Consider the following 14,669-nt stretch of genomic DNA (forward strand, 5'->3'; position numbering starts at 1 on the left):
AATAAACAGATAATGGGCAGTCTGAAGAAGGGTTTCGGCCCGAAACGTCGCCAGTCTGAGGAAGGGTTTCAGCCCGAAACGTGGCCTATTTCCTTCGCTCCATAGATGCTGCTGCACCCGCTGAGTTTCTCCAGCATTTTTGTGTACCTATGGGCTATTAATGTTCAGAGATTTGTTTGAGTTGCGTTTAATAGCCTGATGACTGTGGGGAAGTAGCTATTCCTGAGCCTGGACGTTCTTCAGGCTCCTGTACCTTCTACCTGAAGGTAGCAGGGAGATGAGTGTGTGGCCAGGATGGTATGGGTCCCTGATTATGCTGTCAGCCTTTTTGAGGCAGCGATTCAGCAGGCTTTAATCACACTGACAATAAAAGACTACATTGGGAATGTTAATGAACATATGGACCTTGAGATACAGGTCCATAAATCCCTGCAAGTGAAGCACATGTTAGGGTGGTGAAGACGGAGGTGGGAAGCTTGCCTTCATTTTGCAATCAGATGGATTGCAAAAGAAACATACAACCAAACCAGACTCCCAGTTCTCAATAGGTAGAAATAGGCGGGGATAGAGAAAATACATATGTCTTCAAAATATATTAATTTAATAATGTAGAATTCTATTACCTCTGTGTCACATTATTGCTTTCACATTTAATCCTTATCATGTAGACCCACAATAATCTGTACAAAGACTCCAAAGCAACACGAGCCATTTTGGGATCTTTATTCTGCAACAAAAAAATATAGTAGTTAATATTAAATTGTTTACAACAATATTCTGTTGTTACTAAATATCTGGATTCAGAGATAAGTTTTAGTTTTCCTGTACTTAACTGAATACCATGTAAGAAAGACAATTTAGCAAATTGACAAACAGAATGCCCCATTTTTAAATGTATGTATTAAAAAGGAGGAATTGAAGACATTTTTGTAAGAAAAACAACATACCCATTTGACAAAGAATGCACTATTTAAAAATATATATATTAAAAACCAGGAATTTAATACATTAAAAAAAAAATCATTTCTGCAGATTTTGCTTAGCCATAATTACAGATTACCAGATACCAGATAAAATGATGTGCAATTTAGTGAAAACATTTGAGCTTCGCAACTAAAGAAACCATGCAACCCTACCAGCGTCATGTCAAATGTCATCTGTAGCTCTTTTCATTTTTTGGTTAAAAAGTTTTATAGCTAATAAAGTATTGTACTTCCGGTGGCGCTGGTGCCAGCAGCCTCCACCTTCAGCCGGGTATCTTTTTGTTTTTTTGTTTTTTTAGTTATGTTGATGTGTGTTTTTTATGATTTTTTTAATGTCTTTATGTGAGGGAAGACGGCACGGTGCGGGGGATACTGTCCTTCAGCCGCTTCCTGGTGAGGACGCAACTATTATTCGAGTCGCGTCCTCCCCCCCCCCCCCCCCCAGCGGCCTACCTACCTGGATTGGCGCGGCCTTTCCTGCCGGGATCGACCGGAGCTCCAGCAGCGGCGGGACAGCGCTGAAACATCGCGGGGCTGGCGATGCCTTACCGGGGGTCGCCGTCTGGAGCCCGGAGTGCTGGACCTGCTGCACCGACATCATGGAGCTGCGGTTTGCGGAGCTCCCAACGCGGGCGGCGCTGATGGACAGCGCGGGGTCCTGTGACACTGCCCGGCTCGGCCTGCGGACTCAGGAGCTGCAGACTCCGGCAGCGGGAGGCGGCTGATCAGGAGGTCCGGGCCGCTGAGGAGGAGGATGCTCACCGTCGGGGTTCGGCGTCGGCGTTCCACCAGCCCGGCGTGAGGGCCTGAACATCGGGCCATCCGGGGCGGCGACTGCGGGTGCTCGGAAGGCCCAGACCACGGATGAACATCTGGGAAGATCGGAGGGGAGGCTGGCTGGACAATGGTGCCTTCCTCACCTTGGTGCCACAGTGCTGTGTTGTGTCGTGGACTTTCTGTGTTTGTGCTTTTTTTAAAATTCTATTTTATTTTTTAATATGTTTTAATATGTATTATTTATTTATTTTTATGATACTGACTGTAAAGGGAAATTCATTTCGTTGTCTCTAATTGAGACAATGACAATAAATTTGAATACAATACAATATAATACAATAAACCTACAGATCTGTTTGCCTTTGGGATGCAGGAGAAACCCAGAGCACCTCGGGATAAACCCAGGGAGAACATAATAGAACATGCTAACTCCACACAGACAGCATTTAAGGTCAGGATCAAACTTGGGGTCCCAGGCACTGTGAGGTAGTGGCACTACCGGATGCGCCACTGTAGGCCCTCACGCACTCACTTCATTCATTCATTCATTCATCATCTATGAAAGCATTAGCTGGTACTGGTTTCCAACGGGAATGGTGACGGACACACCACATATCTCTGTCCTCCAGTTCCTGCGGACTTCGCCGCTGGAAGTATAGGATTTTGGTGTGTTTGTGTGTTTTATCATCATTCCTTACAATGCTATGTACGACAGTGATCGCAAGTGTGGATGGCCGTTGGCTCGCTAGAAGCTCATCCGCCCCTTGTACGCACTCACACACAAGATTAATTAATATAAACAGTTTTACTAACTTTAAGATTGGACAAACAATTGTTCAGGAAGATATTCCATCGGTTCAGAAAGAATTGCTTCTGGCTGACACAGAGAAGGCAGGTTACCAAAGGGAATAACGCCTATGGAATACATGAGGAAAAAGTTAGACATAATTTTACAAATTGAGGGAGATAATGAGCATTTTTCATATTCTCAGAAGTTTCTCTGAAGTGTTCCCCGTCAATGACACATAAAATATAGCAAATTATTAATATATTAGTTTACTTTGGTGACATAAACAGAGAAAATGATGGCTAATGATGATTCATATATCTCAGCCAGGGCTCATGCAATTTCTTCTCTAACTTCCCACAGTATTCTTGGATATACACGATCAGGCCTCAGAGTTATTCTACCTTAATTTGTTTTAAAACTTCCAGTACTGAGTAAACATTCCTCAACATGGCCGTCCCAATCTATATTAGGAAAGTTAAAACCCCTACTGCGACAGCCCTATTATTCTTGGAACTCTCCACAATCTGCCTGCACCTTAGGTGTGACACTGGACGATTCCCTGATCTCCCTCACCCTGCAGGGGGAGCATATCACTGCCCTAACTACCATCCCGACTGCACGAAGACAAAAGAAGAAACTTATAAAGAGGAGCATGAGAGATCATCTTCACCCTCTCCTCTCGCGCCCTAGCCTTGACACTTACCGTCAATCACAGTTCCCCACCACAGGCACAGCCACTCCCAAAATCAGCGGCTGCAAAACATTTCGGCCCGAAACGTTGCCTATTTCCTTCGCTCCATAGATGCTGCTGCACCCGCTGAGTTTCTCCAGCATTTTTGTGTAGCTCCAAAACATCTGCTCTGCTAGTACTGGTCTTCCTTCTATACACCTCTAGGAGTTTCATTCCCAGAAGCTAAGGCTGATTTTCAATCTCAACACTCCTCCTCCTTACAACTCAGCAGTCTCTGTTGGAACTAACTTGCCCTTACTTCAACTTGCCCTTACTCTAACCTGTCCTTAAGTTAACCCTTACTCCACAGTCTTTGTCAAATGCCCATACTCGAATGGCTACTTCTCCAATCTCCCCCCCTCCTCTCATTTTGTTTTATGATATCTTTTAGATACTCTAATATTTCATGCATTCCAGATGACATAGATAAAATCAAATTTATAAAACTGCTGACGCAACTATAGAAGGTGCAGAGGTTTGCAAACAGGTGCAGCCAGTTCTTCAGGCAACATAGGCCTTTATTGACCTTTATTGCAAAGGGCTTGGAGTGGAAAAATAGGGGTGTTTTGCTGCAATTGTACAGGATAGTCATTAAGATATTGTCACAAGTGGGTGAGTCTCCAACAGGGTTGCACAGTTTCAAGAAAAGGTGCAGGTCATTTAAAAGAGATGTTGAAATTCTACTCACAGGGTGCAGTGAGTCTCTGGAATTATCTCTCCCGGAGAGATCTGAAGGCTAGATAATGAGAAATATTTAAGGTGCGTCGCCAATTTTTTGAAAGGTTATGTGCCAGGGAGATCTGGCACAGAGTAGAAGCCAGTAGAACTGTAAGAAAGACCAGCGGGCTGCGCGGCCAGGACCGGCGGGCGCAGCCTGTAGAGCAAGCAAGCCACTGACCCTTACTCCTGCTGGACAAGGGAAACGTAGAGGAGGATGGAGGAGGCCGGTGACGGTGGTCGCGAGAGCAAGGGCCGGTAAGAGAGTGAATCGGGGTCTTACTTTCCACGCCCTCAAGGTCCCCTGTGGGAGGCGCCCCTGAGGTGCAAAGGCTGGAGTTGGCCGGACGAGGAGAGGGATGACGGTTCGCTGGATGACCCGGATGGAGGCAACGGCTGGTGGTCCTGCAGGAGCTGGGGGCTTTGAAAATGGCACCAAAACCTGGCAACTCTTGCATGCGGTCTCAGTGGACTATTTCAACGCAGTTTGTACCAATTGGGGAATGTGTTTAGGTATGGTGATACTTCACTGAACAGTATGCAAAAACATAATTTCACTGTACATGTGATAACACAAGAACCTTTGACCATTGAGAATAAATGTTGAGAACTGGGGTAGTTCAACCATGATCATGCAGAATAACAGGGTAGTCCTGAGAGGTCAGGTGGCATCCTTCTGGTCCTATTTTCTTATGCTCTTGTGTAACATGCTACCCATTTCCGAATTCCTTAAGAGTAAATAATTTAACATTCCTTTTCAGTGTAAGTAATAGTATACGCACCAATGAATGCTTTTTCCGTGCTGACAATTCCAATGTTGTGTCATACAGGCTCTCCACAAAGTTTCGAAGACAAGGTACATTCACTTCATTTTTAACCGCCTTAAAAACATGGAAAAATAATGCAATGTATATGATATACAATTCATTAAACATAATTTAATATGTGAAGGAAACATGGAAACATAGAAAATAGGTGCAGGAGTAGGCCATTCGGCCCTTCGAGCCTGCACCGCCATTCGATATGATCATGGTTGATCATCCAACTCAGTATCCCATCCCTGCCTTCTCTCCATACCCCCTGATCCCTTTAGCCACAAGGGCCACATCCAACTCCCTCTTAAATATAGCCAATGAACTGGCCTCAACTACCTTCTGTAGCAGCGAATTCCACAGATTCACCACTCTCTGTGTAAAAAAGATTTTCTCATCTCGGTCCTAAAAGACTTCCCTCTTATCCTTAAACTGTGACCCCTAGTTCTGGACTTCCCCAACATCGGGAATAATCTTCCTGCATCTAGCCTATCCAACCACTTAAGAATTTTGTAAGTTTCTATAAGATCCCCCCTCAATCCTCTGAATTCCAGCGTGTACAAGCCGAGTCTATCCAGTCTTTCTTCATATGAAAGTCCTGCCATCCCAGGAATCACTGGTGAACCTTCTCTGTACTCACTCTATGGCAAGAATGTCTTTCCTCAGATTAGGAGACCAAAACTGTACGCAATACTCCAGGTGTGGTCTCACCAAGACCCTATACAACTGCAGTAGAACTTCCCTGCGCTTATACTCAAATCCTTTTGCTATGAATGCTAACATACCATTTGCTTTCTTCACTGCCTGCTGCACCTGCATGCCTACTTTCAATGACTGGTGTACCATGACACCCAGGTCTCGTTGCATATCCCCTTTTCCTAATCGGCCACCATTCAGATAATAGTCTACTTTCCTGTTTTTGCCACCAAAGTGGATAACCTCACATTTATCCACATTATACTGCATCTGCCATGCATTTGCCTACTCACCCAACCTATCCAAGTCACCTTGCAGCCTCCTAGCATCCTCCTCACAGCTAACACTGCCCCCCAGCTTCGTGTCATCCGCAAACTTGGAGATGTTGCATTCAATTCCCTCGTCCAGATCATTAATATATATTGTAAATAGCTGGGGTCCCTGCACTGAGCCTTGCGGTACCCCACTAGTCACTGCCTGCCATTGTGAAAAGGACCCGTTTACTCCCACTCTTTGCTTCCTGTCTGCCAGCCAGTTCTCTATCCACATCAATACTGAACCATGTGCTTTAAGTTTGTATACTAATCTCTTATGTGGGACCTTGTCGAAAGCCTTCTGAAATGAAGGAACTGTAAATGCTGGTTTATGCAAAATGCTGGAGTAACTCAGCCGGTCAGGCAGAATATCTGGAGAAAAGGAATAGGTGGTTTCGGGTCGAGACCCTTCTTCAGACCGAGTCAGGGGAGAGGGACACCAGAGAAACATAAAGATTCGTCCTTTTGCATACTTTTCATTCATTTGTTCTTTGTACCTCTTCTTATCTCTAGTTTCGCTCTCCCCTGACTCTCAGTCTGAAGAAGGGTCTTAACCCGAAACATCACATATTCCTTTTCTCCAGAGATGCTGTATGACCCGCTGAGTTACTCCAGCATTTTGTGTCTATCTTCGGTGTAAACCAGCATCTGCAGTTCCTTCCTTTACATTATTGACGATGTAATTGATTATACTCACTGCGGCCACTGGAAATAGTATTTCCACAAAGAGCCCGGCTAAGGCATGCCTGATATCTTTGTCCTTAACTTCCAAAAAATACTGCGCACATTCCTAAGGAAATAAATGAAACGTGACAATAACGATTTTTATACAAAAAACACATATTTTTTTGTTTGTAATTTAACATTTCGCCAAGTTACTGGTACAACTGCATAGTAATAATGAAAGGCAAATTATTCAGATAATAGTTTATTAGTAAATATGTATTAGTAAATTGCCCATAAATACATAAAAAGGGGAGGAGGAAGTAGGTACAGTGCCCTCCATAATGTTTGGGACAAAGACCCATAATTTATTTATTTGTCTCTGTCCTCCACAATTTGAGAGTTGTAATAGAAAAGAATCACATGTGGTTAAAGTGCACAGTGTCAGATTTTATTAAAGGACGTCACTTATCTATTTCCTCCAGAAAGTGGTGTCCTGCCCTCACCTCTTCAAGTTTTCTTCCATCCCACCTCTCCCCACTTCCCACCCCACCCCTGCCCCCAACCCCCCAAAAATCACCTATTTGTGACCTCCAGAGATGCTGCTTGACCTGCTGAGTTACTCCAGCATGTTGGTTTATTTTATTTTGGTAAACCAGCATCTGCAGTTTCTTGTATTTGCAAATCTATGCTGGTCTAATCCTCTTACTAGAGCACAAAATTTTCCCCAAGACACTTTTGCCAGAATGCCAACTTGCTATTGGTATTGGTTTATTATTATCACGTTTACCGAGACACAGTGAAAAGTGAAGAGGCCAGTTCATTGGCTATATTTAAGAGGGAGTTAGATGTGGCCCTTGTGGCTAAGGGGATCAGGGGGTATGGAGAGAAGGCAGGTACCGGATACTGAGTTGGATGATCAGCCATGATCATATTGAATGGCGGTGCAGGCTCGAAGGGCCGAATGGCCTACTCCTGCACCTAATTTCTATGTTTCTATGTTTGTTTGCATGCAATCTAGTCAAATCATACAACATATGAGTTCACCTTCTGCCTTATCAGATAGGGAATATGCCCAAAGCAATGTGAGAAGGCTGACTCAGCGGGCCAGGCAGCATCTCTGGAGAAAAGGAATAGGTGACGTTTCAGGTTCAAAACCCTTCTTTTGTCTGAAGAAAGGTCCTAACCAGAAACATCACATATTCCTTTTCTCCAGAGATGCTACCTGACCCGTTGAGTTGCTCCAGCATCTTGTGTCTATCTTCGGTGTAAACCAGCATCTGCAGTTCCTTCCTGCACAATGTGAGAAGGCTCACTGGTTCAAAGGTTTGTTCTGCCATTTGGACACAGACTGCCTTCTGCAATTTCGCAGTATAAACACATTAGCAATTAGAACACCTCCCCCTTTGATGGTAGTATACTATGTTAAATATAATTACACAATTATTACAGCTAAACCAGCTGCAAGAGCTAAATGAATTACCTGCATAAATTGAAAAGAGGCTTCAAAGTCCTCCACAGGATACATCTTGATTCTAAAGAACTTCATGCCCATTATGAGGCTAATACTGCTTTGAACTACATGTGGGTTCTGTTCTTTCTGACGTAGTTCTTTAAGCTCCGACATAAATTTCTTTTTCACAGCTGGAAACCTACAAGGTTAAGTACATGATCGTATGCGTTATTTGTTTCCTTGTTTTTTTTAAGTCACAGACAGCAGCAACATTTTACAACATTTCTGTAATTCACACTGACTTAGAACATAGAACATAGAAGAGTACAACATAGGAGCAGACCCTTTGGCCCACAATGCCTATACTGAACATGTGGAAGTCATAGAAGTAGAATGAGGCCTTTCGGCCCATCAAATATATTCCGCTATTTAATCATGGCAAATCTATCTTTCACTCTCAACTCCATTCTCCTGCCATCTCCCCATAACCCTTGACACCCTTACTAATGAAGAAATAATTATGATGCTTAAATAAATTAATTTCCTCTGCCTGTACTTTATCCAGACCCCTCCATCCCCTGCATATCCATGTGCCTATCTAAATGTCTCTTATATGTATTATCATATCTGCCTCCACCACCACCTCTGGCAGCATATTCCAGGCACTCACCATCCTCTAAAAACAATTACCCCGCACATCTCTTTTAATCTTTGCCCCACTCACCTTAAAGCTATACCCTTTAGTCTTTGACATTTCCACACTGTGAAGAAGGTTCTGAATGTCTTTCCTGATTGTCTACCCCTTCATAATTGTATATACTTCTATCTGGTCTCCTTTCAACCACCGGAATTCTGAGAAAAGAATCCAAATTTGTCCAACCTTTCCTTAAAGGTAAGACCATTTTAATCATGACACTGTCAATTTTGGTGATGCATTTTGAAACCAATCTCAAACTGAAATCTGACCACAGCGCCATGATCCAAAATCCATCTAATGACAAACATCTATCGCAAAACCATATTTTCCACTCTCTCTGGCACAGTGATGCAGTGGTAGAGTTGCTGCCTCAGAGCTCCAGGGTCCTGGGTTCAATAATGACTGCAGGTGCTGTCTGCGTGAGTTGTACGCTCTCCGTGTGCTCTGATTTCCTCCCACACTCCAAAGACGTGTAGGTTTGTAGATTAATTGGCTACTGGTTTGTAGGATGCAAAGCTGGGATACCATAGAACTTGTGTATGGGTGTTCGTTGGTCGGCGTAGACTCAGTGGGCCCAAGGGACTCCTTCCACATTACATCCCTAAACTAAACTAAAGTCCTTAACTCCATTCGTGTCCAGAACCCTATCTCCATGTTAATCATATACCACAATTTTTAGGTAGAGTATTCGACATGTTTACAAGCCTCTGACTCAATAATTTATCTTCACCTTAGCCCAAAATGTCTATTCCTGAGACAGAATCAAGAACCTCTCCTGCCTCCCCATCTTCCAACAACATGAATGGATGTATCCTTCCAGCAGCCTTTTGAAATCTGTCAGAATTTTGTACATTTCCACAGATCTCGCTCCTCTAAATGGGTGAGTACAGGCCTAATTGATTCCATTTCTCTGGCATCCCTAGAATCAGTCTGGTAAATCGGTTCAACTCCCACAATAGCAAGTGATCTTTATTTAGTTTAGTTTTGTTTTGTTTTGTTTAGTAATACAGTGTGGAAACAAACCCTTTATCCCACTGAGTCCACACCATCCAACAATCACCATACACTTTCTATTCTACACACTAGGAACAATTTACAGAAGTCATTTAAACTACAAACCTGCACGTCTTTTGGATGTAGCTGGAAACCGGAGCAGCCGGAGAAACCTACGCTGTCACAGGAAGAACGTACAAACTGTACAGATAGCACCTGTAGTCAGGATCAAACTCAGGTCTCTGGCGCTGTCAGGCAGCAATTCTACTGCTATGACACTCTGCTGCCCCTTTGGCGATGAGATCAAAACTGTACACAATCCTCGAGGGCATGATCTCACCCAGGCCTGTGCAATTGTAATAAAACATCCCTATGTCGGTGCGTAAATCCTCTTGCAATGAAGGATAGCATATCAATTGCTACCCAATTCCAACTTGAGTGATTGCAACTTTTTTTACTCAGAGGGCGGTGAGTGCCTGGAATGTGCTGTCAGGTTGAGGCATATTTTCAGTTTAGTTTTAGTTTCGAGATCCAGCACAGAAATAAATCCTTCAGTCCACTGAGTCTGCACCCACAGACGATACGATAGTGGCATTTAAGACCCTTTTGGATAGGCATATGGATATGCAGGAAATGGAGGGATATGGATTATGCGCAGGTTGATAAGAGATGGTCTTGACATCATGTTTGGCACAGACAATTTAGGCCGAAAGGCCTGTTCCTGTGCTGCACTGTTTTATGTTCTATGTTCAATTTTCCTCAACAGGCATCTTTTAGTTTAGCGATACAGTGTGGAAACATGCCCTTCGGCCCACTAAGTCCGCACCGACCAGCGCACACTAGTTTCATGTTATCCCACTTTTGAATCCTACACACTAGGGGGAATTTACAGACACCAATTAACCTACGAACCTGCATGTCTTTGGAGTGTGAGAGGAAACCGGAGCATACAGAGAAAAAAATATATATATGCAGTCACAGGGAGAATGTGCAAACTCCACACAGACAGCACCCGTAGTCAGGATCGTACCTGGGATCTCAGTAAGACAGCAACTCTACCGCTGCGCCACTTCTGCTGGAAATTGTTGGTCAGATAACTGGCAGGATTCCAATGAGGACGGGCAGTTAAAATCTATAAAACCTGATTCTGTACGAGATTGGCAACTGCTCCTTCCACATACCAGCTGAGAACTAAAATTAGATTTGTTTTTTTCACATTGCATCTCCAGTAGGGACAAAATAGTAGATGGCAGCTCTGAAGAAATACCTCAGCAATGTTGTGATCATATCACAGTCACTCTGCTATAAAATTCTTGATAATATATCTATGAGTAATCCTTATCCACAATCGTGTTTGCAAAATGTATTATCCAATGTAAATAATAATGATCGACTCACTTTGATTGTGCCAGAACACCTATTACTTCTGCATATAAATCCGCTATTATATGCATATTTCCAGTGTTGGGACCAAGGTAACTACACAAATAATAATGAGAATAATTTAATGTCAACAACAAACATACATTAAAAAATGTGAATAAAGTTAATAATGAAAATGTATGTATTTTACCCCTCTTTGTATTTAAAGTGCTTGAATGCTAAATTAATAACTTCATGGACCAGGTTGTCTGGTACAGGATGAAGAGAAAGCTGAAAAGGAAAACAAATGCTCTTTAATTAATTGAAGCAAAAGACATTGCAGTTGATTTTCATTTACCCGTGTCTAGTCTGGGAAACTATTGACTGGCAAGAACAAAAATGTTCAGAGCCTTAATAATTCCCAATGTTTTAAGCCTACTGATTTAATTTTTAGGAAGAATATCAAGACTTCTAATAGAAACTAGTAATTAGTTAAATCGGGATACTGATTGCGATCTTCATTATAAATGGGTGGAATTTCTGTATTGGGCTTAGTTGTCCTAAATGCTGAGTATTATTTCCTTGGGAAAGAGAGAATGTTTCTTTATGCAGCAATTGGAGCAACAGGATTTATGATCTGCCATAATGCTACTTGCTACATATACTGCCTCTGAAAACTGCTACTCGCAATTAATCTGTTCCCAATCAATAGATCTTCAAATCCTCACGGAGTGAAGAATAATTCCCATTTTGGAACTCACAACATCTCGGCTGAATTTAATTGAGACACGGGAAACTGCACATGCGTGAATCTTGAGAAACACACAAAGTGCTGGAGGAACACCGTGGATCAGGCTGCATCTGTGAAGGGAATGGACAGACAACACATCAGTCTGGGACCCTTCTTCCTTCTGAAGAAGGGTCCTCAACCAAAGCATAGCCTGTCACTCCACTGGTGCTGTCTGACATGCTGAGTTCCTCCAGCACTTTGTTTTTTTTTGCTAAATGGTAATCTAAATCTGGCATGGGCCTCACTATTATAACTTTCCTGTTAAGCATGGTCTATGTAGGCAAGGCTTTTCAAAACCCATCTTATCTGCTGAATTTGACGCCATAGACGGTTTGCATACCCACTGCCCATTTACTTTGATGAAAAATAAAATTTCCATGGCTAATATTCTAATCAATGCCATACACATGATCTGCTGTGGGAATTCCCTTCCTCTACATATAAAAGTGTTCTAGTCTCTGTTCTTCATTGCAGGACAACAATATTTAAAGGAAATAAATTACTGGATAATAACGGATTAAGTTCATGTCGTCACACTTTTGAATTGCATCTTCAATGACTGTAACACAATCATAGTCATTTTAATGGAGGCAATTTATAGTTGATGTACATGCTTTGAAAATAAAATATATTGCACAGTAAGGCAACGCTAACAGCAATAAATAAAATAAATTGGAAATTGGTGCTTACCTGTTTCAAAACTTCAATTAATACTAAAGAAAAAATAAAATCAATTGCTAGATCCCTTCTCTCCAACAGATAATCCCTTTGTTGTTCATCTCTGAAATGACAAAATAAATGACTTACTATTTTGTGATTAAATGAATTATATAATGACATGCATGCTTATGTCAGAGATACTAGTTTATTAAATGCAATAACTACCATCTAAAATTTACACGTCAGCATGCATTTCCTGAAACAGATCACATGCCTTTCTCTAAAGGACACAAAGTGCTGGAGTAACTCAGGTCAGGCAGCATCGCTGGAGAACATGGATAAGTGACAGTTCAGGTTGAGATGCTTCTTCAGACTGATCCAACCAAAAATGTCAGCTATCCAAAATCAAAAAATATTAAATGACCATTTATGTTATTATTTCCTGAGGGGCAATTTTATTATGTGTGAATTGATGTACATTCTTCATTGAAATTAAAAAATATTAAACAAGCCTGAGTGAACTGAGGAATTCCAAACTTCATCTGAAGGTAAATTAGACTCTGAATGACCCAAGGTATTATTTAGGATAATTAAAGATATATAGACACATTCAGATTATTCTAACAATGTCTATAAATTATATTTCAAATATTTTAGATGGTACAATTTGAGGCAACAAGTCTAATACAGCAATATTCAATCTGACTCTTACTAATCTACTTCACATGGATTTTATCAGTATGCATAAAACAAATGTTTTATTGGCAGTTATTGGTAAATTTCCCACTAATTTAATGACCAAATGTGTTCAATCTCTTTTATTCAAAAGATTAAATGTCAGTACAGAATCTTTATGTTCCTGTTCGGTTGAAAGGAAACAGTAAAAATTGGAAAGAGCCCTGGTTTTCAAGGGAAATTGGACATCTTGTTCGGAAAAAGAGGGAATTCTACAATAATTATAGGCAGCATGAAGTAAATGAGGTGCTTGAGGAGTATAAGGAATGTAAAAAGAATCTTAAGAAATAAATTAGGAAAGCTAAAAGAAGATATGAGGTTGCTTTGGCAAGTAAGGTGAAAGTAAATCCAAAGGGTTTCTACAGCTATATTAATAGCAAAAGGATAACGAGGGATAAAATTGGTCCATTGGAGAGACAGAGTGGACAGCTATCTGCACATGTTGTTCGATTGTTTAAAAAGGGTTCTAAGAGTAAACCTAGCAATTATAGACCTGTTAGTTTGACTTCAGTGGTGGGCAAATTAATGGAAAAGATACTCAGAGATAATATATATAAGCATCTGGATAAACAGGGTCTGATTAGGAACAGTCAACATGGATTTGTGCCTGGAAGGTCATGTTTGACTAATCTTCTTGAATTTTTTGAAGAGGTTACTAGGGAAATTGACGAGGGTAAAGCAGTGGATGTTGTCTATATGGACTTTAGTAAGGCCTTTGACAAGGTTCCTCATGGAAGGTTGGTTAAGAAGGTTCAACTGTTGGGTATAAATGCAGGAGTAGCAAGATGGAGAAGCCAGAGGGTAATGGTGGATGGCTGTTTGTCGGGTTGGAGGCAGGTGACTAGTGGGGTGCCTCAGGGATCTGTGTTGGGTCCTTTGTTGTTTGTCATGTACATCAATGATCTGGATGAAGGGGTCGTAAATTGGATTAGTAAGTATGCAGATGATACCAAGATAGGGGGTGTTGTGGATAATGAAGAGGATTTCCAAAGTCTACAGAGCGATTTAGGCCATTTGGAAAAATGGGCTGAAAGAAGGCAGATGGAGTTTAATGCTGATAAATGTGAGGTGCTACACCTTGGCAGGACAAATCAAAATAGGACGTACATGGTAAATGGTAGGGAATTGAAGAATACAGTTGAACAGAGGGATCTGGGAATAACCGTGCATAGTTCCTTTAAGGTGGAATCTCATATAGATAGGGTGGTAAAAAAAGCTTTTGGTATACTAGCCTTTATAAATCAGAGCATTGAGTATAGAAGCTGGGATGTAATGTTAAAATTGTACAAGGCATTGGTGAGACCAAATCTGGAGTATGGTGTACAATTTTGGTCGCCCAATTATAGGAAGGATGTCAACAAAATAGAGAGAGTACAGAGGAGATTTACTAGAATGTTGCCCGGGTTTCAACAACTAAGTTACAGAGAAAGGTTGAATACGTTAGGTCTTTATTCTCTGGAGCGCAGAAGGTTAAGGGGGACTTGATAGAGGTCTTTA

The 14,669-nt window shown here is 41.7% G+C and overlaps 1 protein-coding gene across 5 annotated transcripts in view; it reads right to left on the reverse strand.

Annotated features, from left to right (window-relative positions):
• LOC129698033 (protein furry homolog) overlaps positions 1 to 14,669 on the reverse strand; it is a 190,382-nt gene that overhangs the window by 113,997 nt on the left and 61,716 nt on the right. For all 5 annotated transcript variants that reach the window (XR_008723609.1, XM_055636862.1, XM_055636861.1 and 2 more), the window contains exons 5-12: positions 12,468 to 12,558; positions 11,199 to 11,278; positions 11,024 to 11,104; positions 7,966 to 8,134; positions 6,517 to 6,609; positions 4,780 to 4,878; positions 2,574 to 2,675; positions 624 to 727 (exon numbers count right to left, since the gene is read on the reverse strand). Coding sequence is in view for 4 of the 5 variants with exons in the window: in XM_055636862.1 (XP_055492837.1) it covers positions 624 to 727; positions 2,574 to 2,675; positions 4,780 to 4,878; positions 6,517 to 6,609; positions 7,966 to 8,134; positions 11,024 to 11,104; positions 11,199 to 11,278; positions 12,468 to 12,558 (819 nt within the window). In the remaining variant the exon portion in view is untranslated. The remainder of the gene's footprint in view (positions 1 to 623; positions 728 to 2,573; positions 2,676 to 4,779; positions 4,879 to 6,516; positions 6,610 to 7,965; positions 8,135 to 11,023; positions 11,105 to 11,198; positions 11,279 to 12,467; positions 12,559 to 14,669) is intronic.

This window comes from Leucoraja erinacea, chromosome 6, assembly GCF_028641065.1.
Source record: "Leucoraja erinacea ecotype New England chromosome 6, Leri_hhj_1, whole genome shotgun sequence".
NCBI classification, from domain to species: domain Eukaryota; kingdom Metazoa; phylum Chordata; class Chondrichthyes; order Rajiformes; family Rajidae; genus Leucoraja; species Leucoraja erinaceus.